At 41.5% G+C, this 19,357-nt stretch overlaps 1 protein-coding gene and 1 pseudogene across 7 annotated transcripts in view; one reads left to right on the plus strand and one right to left on the minus strand.

The window, feature by feature from the left end:
- The window catches only part of STON2 (stonin 2), a 173,816-nt gene that overhangs the window by 134,865 nt on the left and 19,594 nt on the right, over window positions 1-19,357 (minus strand). For 4 of the 7 annotated variants that reach the window (XM_015144276.3, XM_015144275.3, XM_077941569.1 and 1 more), the window contains one exon: window positions 2-287. In XM_015144276.3, coding sequence (XP_014999762.2) covers window positions 2-89 — 88 coding nt within the window. In that variant the 5' untranslated portion in view covers window positions 90-287. Of the gene's footprint in view, window position 1; window positions 288-1,997; window positions 2,277-19,357 lie in introns of those variants that run through there. The other 3 variants (XM_077941570.1, XM_077941568.1, XM_015144277.3) reach the window with 2 other exon arrangements.
- LOC106999519 (dynein light chain 1, cytoplasmic pseudogene) lies at window positions 15,078-15,550 on the plus strand (annotated as a pseudogene).

Genomic DNA, 19,357 nt, shown 5'->3' on the forward strand with positions numbered 1-19,357 from the left:
CCCTGCGAGTGGGCAGGAAAGGGTGGCTCTTCATTGAAGGAGACCCATTCTGACTGGTGGGTGGCAATCACATGGTCCAAAGTCGTCATGCTAAAAAGGCACTGGTCATCTTCACACTGCTGACCTCGGGTGAACCCCAGAATACTGTCTGGGGTGGGCTGGGGTAGGGGTACGGTAGTACGGTGGACTTGGGTCCAGGGTCTGTTCTAGGTGTCTTGCCAAGGGCAGTACTCAGAATGTAGACAGATCAGCCCCTCTTGCCGTTGGTTAATCTGCCAGGCAGAAACCTGTTTAACAAACAAACAAACAAAAAATGTAAAAGGATAACCATCACGTTATACTGAATCCACATAGGTCTAGGGCTTTTAGCGCTGCCCACAAGGCGGCCTGGGGTGGTTTCCAACTTGCCTTACTTCACTCTGTTCCTGTCATGCCCTCAACTTTTATATTGAAATGTCTGTCTTTAGCATCAAGGTTTCTAGGTAAGTCTTCATATCACACTTGTAAATAATTACACAAATTTCAGCAATTAGATTCTCTAATTTCCCTAATTATTGTATTTTAGAAATATTGTCATCTATAATACTATCATTGCAAAACAAATATTAAAACTTTTCAAAACACTTTCACTTTCTTTTACCAGCTGGCAAAATAAAAGCATGTTCTTTTTCTATTAAATTAGTCCAGTCTCTTGCCTTAGGCAGGTAACTCTTTGTAAGTCTGATTTAAATCTTTGGCAGAAATGGTACCTCTAAGCATCATTTATCAATCAAGAAAAATAGAAATGAAGTGATCTTATTCATTTGTAGTAAGAGGATAGGGAATATCTGTTCTAGTGAAAAATGTGAGTTAGAGAAACATTTTCAATCTAGGCCTATTTAAATTAGTTACAATGGTCTAGCCTTTGCTCACACCGCAATTATCTTCCAGGAATATAGAAAGATTCTTAATTGACATAATTTTGTTTATGATAATAACATCTTCTTACAACTTGAACCTAGTTCTTGATCTAATAATGAATTAATAAAATCTGAATTTATCCAAAACGAATGTGCTTCCACAAAAGAGCTACTATATACCTTGAATATCAGTTCTTATTAACTGAATATACACAATATTCAGATAGTTTCTAGAACAACTTAACTCACAGCCTTCCAACTGGTGCACAATGAAAACTTTAGGAAACTTTACTATAGGTTATCATCTGCAGTAAATAATCTCTATGTGGGAAAATCAGTAGAAACATTAATAGCTTTTGCTTTTTTGTTATTTAAAATAATTAGTTTTGGCACATGATGCTTTCTAAAAACCACTAATGTTTATATAGAATTTATAATTTTCAGAAACACATTTTCATACCATACTTCACTTGATTCAATAGCCATTTTGTTGAGTAGGACACGTAGTACTCTAATTCTTCTATGGATAAAAAAATTGGGGCTGAGAAAAATTAAGTGACTTACCTAACACTTTTAGTGTTTCCAGGCCCTTTTGGTACTCTAAGGTTCTTAAAATGCTTCCTCTAGGCTCCTAAATGGAAGAGCTTACAAATCTCAGCACAGTGGCTAACTGACTTTTTTTCATAATAAGGTCTCACCCAAAGAATAATCAAGCTGAAGCCATGTGTGTTCGATGTTCCCTGTGTAAGGTCACTCCTATCACTCCAAGAAGTGATAGATCCAACCCTTGAGTCCAGGTCTTCTGCAGCCAAAACACTCTAACCCTGGGGTCACAGCCACAAAAAGGTACAACAGAATACGGTATCCATAGGCTATCACCCAACTTAAGTACTTTACAAATATCAATTACAATGGAACTGTAATGAAATGTCCGGGAAACTCCCCGTGTGAAAGTTTGCCAGCACACCCCAAGCTATATAAAGGATGGAAAGCCCAGAAGCCTCTTCTCCAAGTCCCTCTCCTAAGATCCTTGCCAACCACAAGGCCAGACATATGCAGACAGCCTGGAGAGAGCAGGTCTCCCAAACCAGATCTTACCAGAGAGCAGCACAGGGTCCACAAGCACGAAGAGCTGATTCCCACTGGCTTCTGCCTATGATGCCTTTCTCAAGCCCTGTCAAATGTGTGTCAATGTGGTAATGGCTGCGGGCCAAGATAAGGCAGTAAAATTGAAGAGTCAGATTCCTCCTCTTTCAACGACAGCAGCATGTAAACCAGCCCCACTGCAGCCTCAAACACACACACACACACACACACACACACACACACACACACAAAAAACAAGTCCCTATGCTGACACATGCAGTGTCATCACTCAACAGGGAAAACATCCTGCCGATCCTGTGATGACGAACCCAGCAAACGTCATGGATAAGTGGGGTAGGGAAGCAAATAGGGGAGGAAGGTGAAGGTAAGGGGAAAATATTTAAAATTTTTAAACTGTAAGGTTTTAAAGATCAACAACTACAGGTGTTATGAGAAAATTGAGGCCCAAGGAAATCAAGTGCACCAATAGAGATTGTGATCATGGGCCCAGAGTTAGGTTGTTTGGATTTGAGTCCTATACAGTCTTGGAGTCCTTTACAGTATTGGACTCATAACTCAACCTCTTTAAGCTTCAGTTTACCCTTGTACAGCAAGAATTTAAAAACTCACTCCATAATTCTGAGGATTAAATGAGATAATGTACGCCAAGTACTCAGGACTGGATGTAATAAACCCTCTGTAACAATGACAATGAAAACAGTAGGTGACCTTACAGAGGGCTTACTGGGCCCCAGGCTCTATTCCAAACCCTTTATGAATGTTAGCTACTGCCAGCACTGCTGCTGTTGTTAAATGACTCACCCAAGGTTGCATAACTTGTTCGTAGAAGTCCTGGGACTAGAATGCAGGTTTCATGAAACCACTCCATTTCTGTCATGTGCAGATTCTGGTTTCAGTCATTGTTCAAGAAGTTCTAGATACTAAGTAGAGTCACTTGCTCAGCTACAGTGCCCAGAAGGCAGATTCTAAATCCTCTTCATTATAGATATAGGTGCACTCTGGCCAAGGAACCAAGACCATTCCTCAGAATGTATGAACGAAAAAAGAGCCCCAAAACTTTATCTGTCTTTCCTTCACATGTCCCAGACCAGACATGAGCTGGTGACAGACAATGACTGGTCCCAATGAAGACTGGTGGAAAAAATTGATCACATGGAACCCCCTATCATATTCTATACTATAAATCCATAAAATGGATTTTAGGTATTTGCCATAGAAGAGCCACACCAATAAGCCATAAGAAATTAGACCTTGAAAAGTGCTGTGCTAGCAGCTGGAAACCCACAGAAGAACACAATAATTGTGAGGTTAAGTTCATACTGGAATTAGTTTCTTGGTAAAAACCTCACCCCATTTTTAGAATGTGAATCATAAAATGAGGTTTAGAATCACCACAAATGAGTGGTGACTCAGTATCAGCAGGAGGATTGACCAACAGATGTTAAAAGTTTCAATGAAGTCTTGGAGTTGCCATTTCAGAGAGCTACTTCTTTCTCAGCATTGCTTATATACAAAAATTTGTAGAAGGGAGAATGCAATTGTCTGATAAGATGGGGGTCACAGAAGTAGTTTTGTCTTATGACAGTCCTCTAATTGCTTTTGTGAGACCTACATGTCTGGAAATGTACCAGTTACCCTTGAGACAGCAACCCTCAAGCAGCTCCCAACACAGCTGAGGAAAAAAGGATCCAGAGAACAGAAAATACAAGTCCAGAATAACTGCCCCAGCTAAAGGACATGCTGGGAGTGCCACAATTTAGCTGTAGGGAGATCTCTGAGGGCTGGAACCATATGGGACTGGGTGGGTTTCTGAGATCTGAAGGATGTCCTTGATTCTGGACCAACAGAGGGATCAGCGAGGGAAGCCTCTGGACAGGGGATCACCATGACAGTAAGAATCAGAAGCACACCTTAACGAGGTGTGTTTCTGTCTGAACAAGCCTCTGTCTGATGACAGCAGAGGTATCTACTGGGGGAATATGGAGTGAAAGTATTGATTGACCATAGAAGCTAAGAAGAGTTCAAGGGGAAATGAGAAGCTGTGGGAGGTTTAAAAGCAGAGAGTGACTCAAGAAGTGTGCTTAAGGGAGATTAGCCTTCCTCAGACAGTGCTGGACAGGAGCGTGGTGATGGAATTTTTCAGCCATCAGTACCTCTGGTGTGTTACACAAAGCTGGGGGCGAGAGTCTTCAGGAACATGTACTGTTTCTGCCCATTCTAGGGCCTGAGGGTGCAAGGAAGAACAGAACAGCATCTCTGCCCTCAAGCAGCTGTCAACTGCAGGGAGATACGACAGCAACCTAAAACAATAACCTCTGCTCTCTATCCTATTCTGGCAGTTAGTCACCAAAGGTAGGACAGCAGCAAGTAAGAGTGTTAAGAGACTTCTGAGAGCTTGAGCTATAGGTGGTCTTGAACTGTACCCTAAGCTGGAAAGGAGGGGTCTGAGCAAAAGAGCTGTGGGGCACAGGCATTTAGGAAGGGGGAGCAGGAATGGCACGTCTAGCCCACAGTGAGTTACACTCTGCTCATCTGAAGAGGGTGTCAAGTGCCCTGGAAAAGAAGCTCTAAGTTTCAGAACGAGTTTGAGCTCTGGAGCCTACCCTCTCCATTCCCACTACCAATGCCTTAGCTCAGCCCCTCATCATCTCTCACGCAGACAGTTACAAGTCTCCTACCTGTCTTCCTGCCCTCAGTATCACCTGCTCCAACCTACTATCCAACCTGTCATGCTGGAGTGATCTTCCTAAAACCTGAAAATGGCTATGCCTCAGCTCTGCTTCCAGCTCCTCAAAGGCTCCTCACAGGATAAAGTGAGGTATGAGAAATGAACAAAGGATTCCTGAGAGCAGGGGTTGCATGCTATACCCTCAGCATTGAGCACAGTGCCTGCCACGTGTTAGAAGCTCAATAAAAATTGTTGTATAAATGCAGGCACTTTGTGAATCCGGCCCTGATCCAACTCTCTAATCTTATGTGTCATTCTCTCCCCTTGTGAACCCTATATTCCTGATGAACTGAGTTATTTGAAAGACTGTGTTTTTGAATATACTTTGTCCTATTTGATCACTTGTTCATATATTAATTTAATACATTATTAAATATTATCTTTAGGATACATTTTCCCTACATTTTTATTTCATGAGCTCCTGCTCACCTTCAAGTCTTAGCTCAATCATTATCTCAGGCTTGGTTCAACAAGCATTTATGCCAAGTGGCAATCACTGAATGCAAAGATAAAGAACACAAATTATTTTGCTATAAAACCTTTATAATGTGCATGCTCATTGTTTTTTGTCTGCTCAACACCCAAAATCCTTTCTTTTTTGAGAAAAAAATATTATCTTTCCATCCGTCCTGGTAATTAATCCAGGCTTTTTCAACGGCTGCTAGAATATTGAGGGAATGCTAAAAGGTACAAGGGCCTTGAACACATGCAAGAGTGGCATGGCATGCGAACAACAGAAACTTGATGCAAGCCCAGAAGCAGGCACAACCTAATTCCGTGAAAATGGTGACAAGTGTGGCATCCTAATCAGACCTATGGTGTGACTCTGGCTTTGCTCACTGCTGGCTAGGTCCTGTGGCTCCTACCTATTTTCCAAGCCATGTTTGACAGTCATCTGGCAATCCAATGAGCTCTTTTGTACCTTTCAATAGACTTGTTTCCTGCTTATATTAGCCAAAATTAATTTCTGTTGCTTGCAATCAAGAACTCTGATCTATGGTGGTACTCCTCAACTTCCAGTAAGTAAAGTACCATACTTCCCACTGGTCCTTTATCCCCCATATCTTCTGAATGCTGATACTATCTTAACCTACACTCATTTACCAAATTATAATGAAATTATTTGCTAATGTGGCTATATGAGGAAAGGGACTTGATCTTTTGCTTCTTGATGTCTTTAACTCTTAGAATAGGGTATGGCTCTTAGTAAATGTTTGTTGGGTAAACAGTGAATGAACGAATGAATGAATGAATGAATGAATTTGCCTTAATATACAGTAGGTAGCCTCTTCAGCTCTTCTGAGATGTTGGTAAATGTTTTAGGAAGTTTAATTTAAACACTCTGTGTAAAAGAGCTTTGGAGGAAATCTGCATATAGGGAAATATGTTCATTTCCCCTTCTCTTTGATCTAAAATTATATCATCCAATTCCAATACAGTAGACACTAGACACAGGGGCTACTGATATGTGGCTAATCCGAATGAGTTGTTCACTTAAGTGTAAAATGTATACCAGATTTTGAAGAGTATAAAAATGTATAAAACATCTAATAATTTTATACTGCTTTCATGTTAAAATGGTATCTTGGATGTATTAGCTTAAGTAAAACATACTGTTAAAATTATTTTCACCTGACACTTTTAATGTTTTAAAATGAAACTACTAAAAAATTTAAAATCATACATAAACAGCCCATGCTATATTTCTTCCTTTTCTAACGGAGACAGGATCTCACTCTTGCTCAGGCTGGAGTACCAGGGCACTATCACGGCTCACTACAGCCTCAACCTCTGCAGGCTCACATGATCCTCCCACCTCAGCCTCCTGAGTAGCTGGGTCTATAAGTGCATACCATCACACCCAGTTAATTTTTTAAAATGTTTCCATAGAGACAGGGTCTCACTATGTTGCCCAGGCTGGTCTCAAACTCCTGGGCTCAAGCAATCCACCCGCCTCAGCCTCCCAAAATGCTGAGATTACAGGCACAAGTTACCACACCTGGCCTGATGGCATATAGACAGCATTGCTCTAAAGCAGTCCATCTTTTATTTCATCCTTGATTTTGAAGGCTACTTTTCACAAGACACAGAATTCTTCCTTCAGTATTTTGCCTTTTGATCTGAATGTTTCTAAGGAGCAGTTGATTATATGTAATTACTCGTGCTTATATAATGTGTCTTTTTTCCTCTAATGGCTTTCAAGATTTTCTCTTTATCTTTCATTTTCAGCAACTGCATTTGGATGTAGTTTTCTGTGAACTAATTTTACTCAAAGTTAGTGGAGTTTCTTGAATCTGTTTGTCAGTTTTTTCATTAAATTTGGAAAAATTGAGTCAGTATTTCTCCAAATGTGTTTTTCTGCCCCTTTTCCATCTCTTCTGTTAGTCTGCCCTTGCGTTCACTGACTCTTTCTCTTCTCACCTCCATTCACCCACAAGCTTATCCTGTGAATTTTGTATCTTAGTTATTCAGCTTTTCCATTCTAGAATGTTCTTTTGTAGTTTCTATTTCTCTGCTGCGATGCCTTATATATTCACTCATTGTGACAATATTTTCCTTTAGTTCTTTCAACGTATTTATAATGGCTGCTTTAAAGACTTTGTCTGCTAAATCCGACCTTTGGACCATTTGGGATTAGTTACTATTGACTTTTTTGGTTTGTGGTTTGTTTGTGTTTTTTTTTTGTTTTTTTGTTTTTTTGTTTTTTTCTTGACTATGGGTAATACTTTCCTAAGGTTTTTTGTTTGTTTGGCTTTTTTTTTTTTTGCTTTCTTTCATTTTTCTGCACACCTAATAATTGTTGGTGATACACCAAAGACCTTCTGGATTTGACTTTCCTCTGCAGAGTACTGATTTTTGTTCCAGCAGGCAGTTTGACCAAGAGCTGCTCACCTAGAGCTTGTATAAAGCTTCGTCTTTTACTTCATTGGATTAATTTGTTTCCCAAGGCCCTCTAATTGCTGTAGGACTCAATTTCTAAACTCTGTCTCCCCTGCAGATCTTGACAGGGTATGATGGTTAATATTGAGTGTCCACTTGATTGGACTGAAGGATGCAAAGTATTGTTCCCAGCTATGTCTTTAAGGCTGTTGCCAAAGGAGATTAACATTTGAGTCAGTGGACTGGGAGAGGCAGACCTACTCTCAATCTAGGTGGGCACCATCTAATCAGTTGCCAGTGTGGCCAGAATAAAGCAGACAAAAGCAAGTGGAATGACCAGACTTGCTGAGTCTTCTGACCTTCATCTTTCTGACCTTCATCTTTCTCCCACGCTGGATGCTTCCTGCCCTCAAACATCAGACTCTAAGTTCTTCAGCTTTTGGACTCTTGGACTTACACCAGTGCTTTGCCAGGGGCTCCTGGGCCTTTGGCCATGGATTGAAGGCTGCACTGTCGGCTTCCCTACTTTTGAGGTTTTGGGACTCAGATTGGATTCCTTCCTCCTCAGCTCTAAGGATTGGATTCCTTCCTCCTCAGCTTGAAGACAGCCTCTTATGGGACTTCACGTTGTGATCAATACTCCTTAATAAACTCCCCTTCATATATAAATCTATCCTATTAATTCCGTCGCTTTAGAGAACCCTGACTAATACACAGGGCTTGGTTCTAGGCTTTGCTAGGGTAAGTTTAAAGTAAATCTTACTCTAGAGCATGGGCTGGCAAACTACAGCCACAGCCTAAGTCTGGCCCTCTGCCTTTTTTGGTAAATAAAGTTGTATTATTAGTATATTTACCAGCTACGCTCATTAGTTTACATATGGTCTATGGTTGCTTTTGATCAACAATAGCAGAGTTGAGTAGCTGTGACAGATACTGTATGGCTCACAGGGACTAAAATAATTACTCGTCAATAATAACTACTGGACCTTTATAGAAAAAAATGTACAGACCCTCCTTGAGAACATGGTCCTTATCCCTAAGACACAGGCTTTCTATATCTTGGTTGGATGCTTGAGATGTTAATAAGACATTAATGAGCTCTTTCTACTGTAGCTGGGCTGGACCACCAATGTCCTCCACTACTGCCTGATGTCCAGTATCTTTGTCCCATTCTCAGTCCTCCAGCAGCCATTCCATTAAGCTCTGTATGGTTTCAGTATGCACCTGTGCACTCTAAATTGGCCAAGGGTTCTCTGGGTACACCCAGACATACTTCTGCTCCTCTCTCCCCATCCCCATGCTCTCTGCTCCCCAACTCTCTGCCCTCTGGTGCCCTGTCCTACAGATTCCAGCTGCTTCAATTGCTCCAAACTCTGATCTCTGTTTTCTTAGCTCAGCAGGACTGCTGTGCTTGGCTTAGACTCCAGCTGACTATGCTGCAGTCAAGAAACTCTTCCCTGGAAAAGAGCCAAGGCGAGTGTTGGGCTCACCTCAGGATAGAAAATCTTGTACTGCCTGTTGACCGAAGCCTGAAAATAGTTGCCTCATAGATGTTGTTGTTTTGTGGTTGTTCGCTGCAGAATGGCTAGTTACCAATTATAACCAGAACTGGAAGTCCTCCTCTGGAACATTACTTTCTGACTTGTGCTCACTTTTAAAGAGAGACTAGTTCAGACATCTAAAATACAGGTCATTTCATACTAATGTCCTGAAAACTAATCAGAAATTTTATAAATCATCTGAGAATAAAAGGAAGGTTTCACTCAGCCATATAGATTAATTCCATTGCTCCAGAGCTGGGAAAATGATTTATTTTGTTAGGTTAGCTATGCTATATAATACAAAAACATTACTTGTGCCTGGTTGGTGGTCCAAAAGGGGTTGTTAAATCTTTAGCCATCTTCCCTGTCTACCTGTTTTTCATAGGTATTCAGCTAGGCGGCATCTTTGAAAATCTCCACACCCACTTTTTGGGTTTGAGACTACTGGCAACCACTGTCCAGCCATCTGTTTGGAGTTTATGCAGAAACACCTTCAACTAGATCCTGGTGTCCACTCCAAACCCACAAGTAAGGCCTCAGTTTTCTCTTAATCAAGGACAAGCAACTAAAGATCAAATCAAAAGCTACAAAGAAAGGAAGAATGGGAAAAACAGACTACATAAATTCTATATATTTCTTTACAGCGTTCTTCTAACGCAAGATATTCAGCTACCTTATTGAGCATCTATCTACTATGCACTCAGAATTGTGCATAGCACAATGACACAAGATAATATCAAGCTTTTATACACTGATATCTGTGTCACAGTGGGCTACAGGAGCCATAGAAGCTGAATCCGAAAGCTGAAATAACCCTGCTGCTTGTTTCATAAGTTGCTAGATCAAAGAGAAGCCTGGAAGGCCCCATTACCCTGTGAGAAAGACTAAATCAGATTAAGGACTTGAACAGTGCTTCTCTTCCCTTTCCTTCTTTCACATTCTTTTCCTTGATGAGGGGTGTGAATTCTCATTAAGAAAACCTGAACAGAGTTCACTGAAGAACACACACACACACACACACACACACACACACACACACACACACACTTAATTAACAGGTACCTTGATGCTCCTAAAAGAGAAAATGAGTTGAGTGATCCTGGTTGTTTGCTCTTATTATTTCAACTTATGAAAAATTTCATTCTTTCAGTAAATATTTTATTTTTAAAAAACAAAAGGAAACCACCCAATCTTCTTCCAATTTCCATTGGAAACTGGGAAACAGAATGAACACCTCAGCCTCAAATCAAACATGTATGAGAAACAAGTCCAAAAGGAACAAATGTCACATTGTGACCAGAGTTAGCATCTATCTATGATTCTCCATAAGTGAACTCCCTCTTCTTTTGTTTTATAATCACACACAGCATAATCTCCTAACCCTAGGTGCCTTCCCTTCTCTAAAGTCATATTACTTGTGTGTATGGGTGTGTGTATATGTGTGTATACATGCATATACATAAACACACACATTTATGTACGTACATACATATATGTATATCCCAAAGTTATAATTACAAAATACTCTATTGTGTGATTTTCCTTCAAAATAATCAATCCCGATGGCTCTGCTATCTAACAATTCCATGGTCCCACATTCAGAGTCAAGAATCTAAGTTACACTTGGCTTGAAAAACTGGTTAGGCATTGCCTCTGATCTTTGGTGCATTCCTGAGGCAGTGACCTTGACTGACATCCCCAGGTACCTGAGCAGTGTATTACATTAGCGAATGGCTCTGGTAGGAGGTCAGGCTTTAAAGTTTGCAAAACATTTTCCAGTTGCTTGAACTCTCAGAAGATATTGACTTATTCCATCTTCGTACATTCATCTTGGTTTAACTCTCCTTCATATTTTTTTTGAAATGAGAATACTAATATTTTACCTGTGTGACAGTGGGGAGCTCATGTGGATAATTTCTTACCTATATTTTACAGTCATACATAAATTAGATGCATTTTACAATTAATCTAATTTCAGAGAAGATAAAATATTTTTTAAGGCTGGGTGCAGTGGCTCATGCCTGTAATCCTAGCACTTTGGAAGGCCAAGGAGGGTGGATCATTGAGGTCAGGATTTTCTGACCAGACTGGCCAACATGGTGAAACCTTGTCTCTACTAAAAATACGAAAATTAGCCAAGGGTGGTGGCACGCACCCATAATTCCAGCTACTCGGAGGCTGAGGCAAGAGAATCACTTGAACCCAGGAGGTGGAGGTTGCAGTGAGCCGAGTGCGGTACTGCACTCTAGCCTGGGCGACAGAGTGAGACTCCGTCTCAAAAAAAAATACACACACACACACACACACACACACACACACACATATTTCTTAGAATCAATGAAATTGTCTTATTTTTTACCAGTTTCCAAAAAGTACAATTAGTATATAGTTCCAGAATGGAAAGAACTTCATGGGTTATTTCAATTCATTTTTACAGTAACCCTGAGATAAGTAAAGAAAATATTTCTCCCAATCTCTGGAAGACCTCCTGACTCTATAAATTCTGCACTCTTTCCACGACAGCACATTCTGCCTTCCAGAAATGAAGTATAACTGACAGTGTTCACTGCATCATCAGCATCCATTTCTTCTCATCATCCTGGTTAAGCCAATCACTATAATTCCTATTCCTGCTTTCCTGTCTTCACCTAGAGGCGGCAACTTCACCAAGTTCTAGCTAGTTAGACATAAATGGAGATACGGTGAGAAATATAGTTCTAAAAAGTATTTTTTGTCTTGGTTTTGTTTTGCTGTCCCAATGAAGGAGACAGATGTAGTTCATGCAGCTCTGATCCTTCTCATGTTCTCTTTCTTCCCAACTTGAATATGGTCTTAATAGCTGGAGTTACAATAATCATAGGAAGGACAGGCTAAGAGAATGACAGTTATTGGTCCTGATGTCACTAAGCCACTGAACTGATATCAACAATCATTTGTTTCTCTATTTTTTATGTGAAAAATTATATTTTTGCTTAAGCTATTAGAATTAGACTTTCCGATGCATGCAGATGAATGTAACTCTAACAAAAAAAAAAAAAAAAGAGATCAATGTGGTAGGCAGAATCCTAAAATGACCCCATTATATCTGAGCCCTGGTATTACTCTTGTGGTTATGCTATATTGCATGGCAAAACAGATTTTACAGATGTAATTAAGGTTACTACTTAATTGACCTTAAGACCGGGAGATGATCCAGGTGAGCCAAATCTAATTAATGAGCTCTTTAAATGGGGGCTTCAGTCCCGCAACCACAAGGAACTGAACTCTGCCAACAATAGGCCATAGCCTGAAGGGGACCCTGAGTTCCAGTGAGACCACCACTGGCCAACCCTTGATTTCTGCCTGTGGTACCCTAAGCAGGGAACCCATTCAGACTATGCCAGACTTCTGACCTAACAAACAGTGAGGTTTCAACACATATTTTGTGGTCCTGTGATAAACACTTACAGAAAACCAATATATAAACCAAGAAAATCTCTGATTGTCAACGAGATTGTAAAAGAAAAAGGGAGTATAACAGTAAAAAATGGGAGAACATACTCCAGAGTTTAAAATCTTGGGAGTCTAGGCAAAGCCTTCTTTAAATAATTTCCCAGTATGGGTAAGGGACTAACTTCAACTAAAATCAACCATTATCCATAATAGAGAATAAACAAAGGCAATGCAAAACAGCAGAAAATACAAAATTACACATCACACTTTGAAACATACTACTTGGGTATTCTCTCTCCAGGTTTAATTTCTTTTTTCCTGCCTTGTTTATTTAGACCACTGCAAAATTAGGTTGCCTTTTCAGAGACGTGGGGCAAGGCTGGAAAAGTGATCATTTTTAGTGGAGAAAGTTAAGGAAAATTTTGGGGTATGCTCCCTGTCTACATCAAGAGGCCTCTGCATCAGGAGGCAATTCAACCAGTTTTCCGGAGCAGGAGTGATCATTACACACCAGTGATTCTTCTTAACTGTGAGGGATGTTAACATTTTAGAATGTTTTGAAGGCGGGATGAGGGGAGAGTGAGGAAAAAAGGAAGAAAAGAAAAAGTAGACTCGATTGTGGCATCTTCTCTCACACTCTTTCCTTAAATAGGATATTTATTCATTCATCCAACAAGTGGTTATTAAATACCAGCTAGATGTTCAGGGTACAAAAGTAAATGAGGGCCAGGTGCAGTGGCTCACGCCTGTAATCCCAGCAATCTGGGAGGCCAAGGCAGGTGGATCATCTGAGGTCAGGAGTTCGAGACCAGCCTAACCAACATGGTGAAACCCTGCCTCTACTAAAAATACAAAAATTAGCTAGGTGTGGTGGCACATGCCTGTAATCCCAGTTACTCCAGAGGGTGAGGCAGGAGAATCGCTTGACTTGGGAGGCAGAGGTTGCAGTGAGCCAAGATCACACCAATGCACTCCAGCCTGGCAAGGTTTTGCAAAAGGAGCGAAACTCCGCCTCAAAAAAAAAAAAAAAAAGAAGTAAATGAAATAGACATAGACCGTGCCTTCAAGGGGCTTACATCATGAGGGAAAAGGAAGTAGGAAACAAGTCAACCAAAAACAAAAGACCTACAAATAAATAGAATGAAGACAACGAATAACAAGGAATCTTATACATAGACTGACAGAAGATGTCTCTGAAGAGGTGACACTTAACTATCATCCCAAAGATAAGAAGAAGCCAACCACCATGGGATGAAAAGTGAAGAGGACTCAAGGTAAAGGGAACCAAAGACACAAAGAGTGTGAGATGAGAAAAACAAATAAACAAACTCAGAAAAAACTTGACCTGGGAATAGAGTAGGCAAGAGGCATGAGAGGTTGTAAAGGTCATGAGTTTTTAGAACTACGAGGTCTTGTGATTCAGATGAAGATGTTTACCTTTTATTCCAAGCATGATGAGAAGTCACTGAAGAAGTGTAAAGAGGAGCAACAAAATTTGCTTTGCCTTTTTCGAAACTCAGCAAAGAAGAGGATGGAAAGGGAAAGACTGGAATTAAAGCGAACAATCAGGAGGCTGTCAAAACAGTTGAGAGAAGAGATGATGGTGGCCTGAAACAACCCAGGTGTCCGACGATGAACGGGATGGATAAGCAAAATGTAGTATATACATGCAGTGGAACATTATTCAGCCTTAAAAAGAAAGCAAGTTTTGGCCGGGCGCGGTGGCTCAAGCCTGTAATCCCAGCACTTTGGGAGGCCGAGACGGGCGGATCACGAGGTCAGGAGATCGAGACCATCCTGGCTAATATGGTGAAACCCCGTCTCTACTAAAAATACAAAAAACCAGCCGGGCGAGGTGGTGGGCGCCTGTAGTCCCAGCTACTCGGGAGGCTGAGGCAGGAGAATGGCGTAAACCCGGGAGGCGGAGCTTGCAGTGAGCTGAGATCCGGCCACTGCACTCCAGCCTGGGCGACAGAGCGAGACTCCGTCTCAAAAAAAAAAAAAAAAAAAAAAGAAAGCGAGTTTTGATACATGCTACAACATGAATGAACCTTGAGGACATCATGCTAAGTGAAATAAGCCAGTTACAAAATGACAAATACTATACGATTCCACTTATATGAAGTACTTAGAAGAGTCACATTAACAGAATAGAAAGTAGAATGGTGGTTGCCAGGGGCCCGGGGAGGCAGAGGAGTTAGTGTTTAACAGGTACGAAGATTCAGTTTTGCAAGATAAAAAGAGTTCTGGAGATGGATGTGGCAATAGTTGCACAACGATGTGAAAGGACATAATGCCACTGAACTCTACTCTTAAAAATGGTTAAGATGGTCCATTTTATAGTTGTAATTTAACAGAATTTTAAAAATTAAAAAAAAAATTAAATGACCATGCAAGCTGAAACTATGTAAAGTAGTCTTCGCAAAGGGGAAAATATGATTGTTTTGTGACCTTTAAAACTTTCTGTCAAACATTAAAAGCTTTCTTCTTAGATGCACCACGGCTTCGGCAGCGATGGCAGCTCCAGCCGGGCGATGCTAGCACCTCCCCAGGAGACCGCTGCAGTCGGCTAGCCCCCTTCTCCATGGGTAACCATGTGTGACCAAAAGGCCGTGATCAAAAATGCGGACATGTCGGAAGAGATGCAACAGAACTCGGTGGAGTGTGCTACTCAGGCGCTGGAGAAATACAACAAAGAGAAGAACATTGTGGCTCATATCAAGAAGGAATATAACAAGATGTACAACCCCACACGACATTGCATCGTGGGGAGGAACTTCTGTAGTTACCCGACACATGAAACCAAACACTTCATTTCTACCTGGGCAAAGTAGCCATTCTTCTGTTTAAATCTGGTTAAAAGCATGGACTGTGCCACCCACCAGTGGTCTATCCAGAAACAAGGACTGCAGCCTAAATTCCAAATACCAGAAACTGAAATTTTCAGCCTTGCTAAGGGAACATCTCGATGTTTGAACCTTTATTGTGTTTTGTACAGGGCATTCTCTGTACTAATTTGTTGTGGTTATAAAACAATTAGCAAAATCGCCTACATTTGTATTTATTTTCTATTCCATACTCTGCCTCACATTGTTTTCTCTCAAAATCCATTCCTTTAAAAAATAAATCTGTTGGCCGGGTGTGATGGCTCACGCCTGTAATCTCAGCACTTTGGGAAGCTGAGGCGGGCAGATCAAGTGGTCAGGTGATCGGGACCAGCCTGACCAACATGGTAAAACCTCATCTCTATTAAAAATACAAAGAAATTAGCCCGGCGTGGTGGCATTCATCTGTAATCCCAGCTACTTGGGAGGCTGATGCAGGAGAACTGCTTGAACCCAGGAGGTAGAGGTTGCAGCGAGCAGAGATCACGCCATTGCACTCCAGCCTGGGCGACAAGAGGAACTCCATTTCAAAAAATAAATTAATAAATAAACAAATCTGTTGCACACGTGAAAAAAAGGCTTTCTTACTGTTGTAATTTAAAACATTAGCAACATTTAATCAAACATTAAAAGCTTTCTTACTGTTGTAATTTAAACTATTAGCAACACTGAGAATAAAGTGGTTTATTTCTGCATAAAGAAAAAAAAAGATGATGGTGGCCAGAGTCTGGATGAAACAATGGAGACAAAGAGAAAGACATGTCATCTGAGATATATTTTAGAAGCAGGGTCTTCAGGACTTACTGATGAATGTTATATGGGAGGGAGGGCAAGGAATTCTGGTGGAGAACAGGGTAGGTGATAGTGCCATTGACCGGGGTAGAGAGAAAGAGTTAGGATTTGGGAGTAAAGTAAGCATTTCTTTTTAAATACGATACATTTGGGATGCTCATTAGACATCCAAGAGAGATGTCAACTAGGTGCATGGACTTTTGAGTTTGAAGCTTGAGGCTCGAGACACAAGTTAGGACATGATCGTCAGACAGAATGGATCCAGTTATCCAGGGAGAATCTGTAGCAAAAGAAAAGAAGTGGCCAATGCTCTCACATGCCAGAACAATGTGGATGCTCACACTTAGAAAGCTCCATCCAAGCTTGAGAACCCTGTGACTCCAAATGGACAGAAAAGATGGTGGAGTCCCAGACAGGGAGTGCTGCTGTGCCCTGCTTTTCAATACAAGGGCATGCATGAGTTAGAGATCCTGGACCAAGCAGCCCACTCTCTATCTGGCCACTTGGAAACAGAAAAGTTTGAAATGAGGCTTTTCTCCATGAGATTCCTTAAATACTAGATGTGAAAAAAAAATGAAGATGTTGCCAAAGAACTCAGTAAATACAAGAACAGATATCCTCCATGATAACTCTGCCATTAGGGGAGGAGAAGGTGCCAGGAATGATATAACAAGAGCAGGAATTTCCTGACACCGCAGGCCATTTAATATTGATTAAAAGAGTAATTATTAAATGAGATAATAATTATAAATGAGATAATGTAAATTATTGAGATAATGAGATTATTACCTCATTTAATAATGTGAGTCAGAATGCCTGGTGGACTGATGTGGGTGAGGATGCTTGCTGGACTGATGTGGGTGAGGATGCTTGCTGGACTGATGTGGGTGAGGATGCTTGCTGGACTGATGTGGGTGAGGATGCTTGCTGGGCTGCAGAGTGTTATTTAAAAGGTAAGATCTGCTCATTGTTGCCCATCAAGTGGCAGAATGTGGAAAGGGGCTAAGGGCCCTGGGAACAAAGTCAGGTGCTTTGGAGACTCTCCTAGGATCACCAATCCTTCTTCTCCATAGCTGGCTGGGGACACGAAGGCACAGAGAAAGGAAGCAGCTGGAGTGGCTCTCGCTTTGCTGACAATGATGCCCATGACCTGTCTCCTACCACCCCTGCCCTGGACCCAAGCACTGTTCATGATAGTCTACTTTTGCCATCCTATAGATGAGGTACATTACCTCCTTTGTTCCTCTTATCAACCTTATGAGGTAGGTACTATTAATAACACCAGCATTTCAGAGATGACAAAAGGTGAGGTCAGAGAGGTTAAGTATCGTGCTCCAGGTCAGAGTAGTAAAGAGTAGTCTGGGATTCTAACTAAAATCGTTCTGATGTCTGAGACTGTTCACAGACAATTCACTGACTCATTCATTCAATCAACCAAGACGAATTTAGAGCCCCCAATGTGCCAAGCCCTGACCCTCTGCTAGATGTTAGGGATAAAAAAACAATCCAGATTCCAGAAAGGCCAATTAGCCAACGATCGCATACTCACAAAGGACTTCAAGTATTACACCAAAAGGACTGATACAAGATGTGCCTCCTACAACCTTAAATTCATGTCCCAATATCAGGTTATTCTGCATACACAGTTCAATAAATATCTTTTGTGGCCAGGCACGGTGGCTCACGCCTGTAATCCCAGCACTTTGGGAGGCCAAGGCAGCTGGATCATGAGGTCAAGAGACCGAGACCATCCTGGCCAACATGGTGAAACTCCGTCTCTACTAAAAATACACATATTAGCTGGGTGTGGTGGTGGTGTGCACCTGTAGTCCCAGCTACTCGGGAGGCTGAGGCAGGAGAATTGCTTGAACCCGGGAGGCGGAGATGGCAGTGAGCCAAGATTGCACCACTGCACTCCAGCCTGGCAACAGAGTGAGACTCCATCTCAAAAAAAAAAAAAAAAAAATTATACTGTAACGCCTATAGCTGCCTTGCACATAGCAGAATTATATTAATTGTGGGTTTCTATGTATATGGTTATAAATTTAAGGTTTTAATTTGGTCAAATCAGAGAAGAAAATATATCCAAAAAAATCATAATAGTTTTCTAATCCTGTCTTGGAGCTTCTTCAGTTTTTAATATTCTGGGAACTCAGAAAAAGCAAGGAACATAGGTCTCTTCTCCACCACCTCTAAGAGGCCCTGAGCTTGCATGACAGCACAGGATACTAAGGAGCATGATAAAAGGTCAGGGGCAGGGTGTGGGGAGCCCAGGGCGGCTTCCTGGAAGAGGCTGTATCTAACCTGCATCACAGGAGGATACCTAGCATACCCTTCAGAGCACAAGCTCTTCAAGCAGCAGGCCAAGTCCCCCATTGCTAACCCTAGTCATGGAACATCTGTCTCTGAAATGCTCTAAGCCTGAGTTTCATCTAGTATTATCTACCTCAGAGATTCTGTAAGATGCTGCAGGTAAACCTTTTCATGAATAATAAGCGCTCAGTCAATGCTATCTATTACCAACGTTATTTCTACCCATAAAGGTTGGGAGGAGTTAGCCTGGTCAAGAGAGAGAACAAGAACTTGCTGATTTCATTCCTGTGGTCATGGCCTTCAGGAAGTGAAAGTGCAAAGGAGGAGGAGACCTTAGAAATTTGGGGAAAAAAGGGAAGCAGTGGTGTGAGCTTCAGCCTGAGACAGGAAAGAGCCTAGCTGGCTCAATGCGAGACATCGGTTGGCCTGGAAATGAGCAGTGAGAGAAGGTACCGGAGGCAGGGTCACCAGAGTGGACAACTTCAGGGCACATTCCCATGGTCATCTATGTGAGCCATGCTCACGAAGAGTGTATACCACACAGCCTGTGCAGTGGAAGGTGGCAACCTGCCTGTCTGGGTGCTACACAGGCCCCTGAACAGAGGACACTGCTGCTATAAGTATCAGCCAAGGTGTCCTACTGCTGGTGTGGCCAAGTCATCTGGGCCATTTCAGTCAACAGGAGGCAGCACTGTGACCAGAGCTATGACCAACCTCTTTGGACCCTAGGAAAACCATATCCAAGGGAGTCCAGTTGTGACATGAGAGTGGTTTTATCCT

Source organism: Macaca mulatta, chromosome 7, assembly GCF_049350105.2.
Source record: "Macaca mulatta isolate MMU2019108-1 chromosome 7, T2T-MMU8v2.0, whole genome shotgun sequence".
NCBI lineage: Eukaryota > Metazoa > Chordata > Mammalia > Primates > Cercopithecidae > Macaca > Macaca mulatta.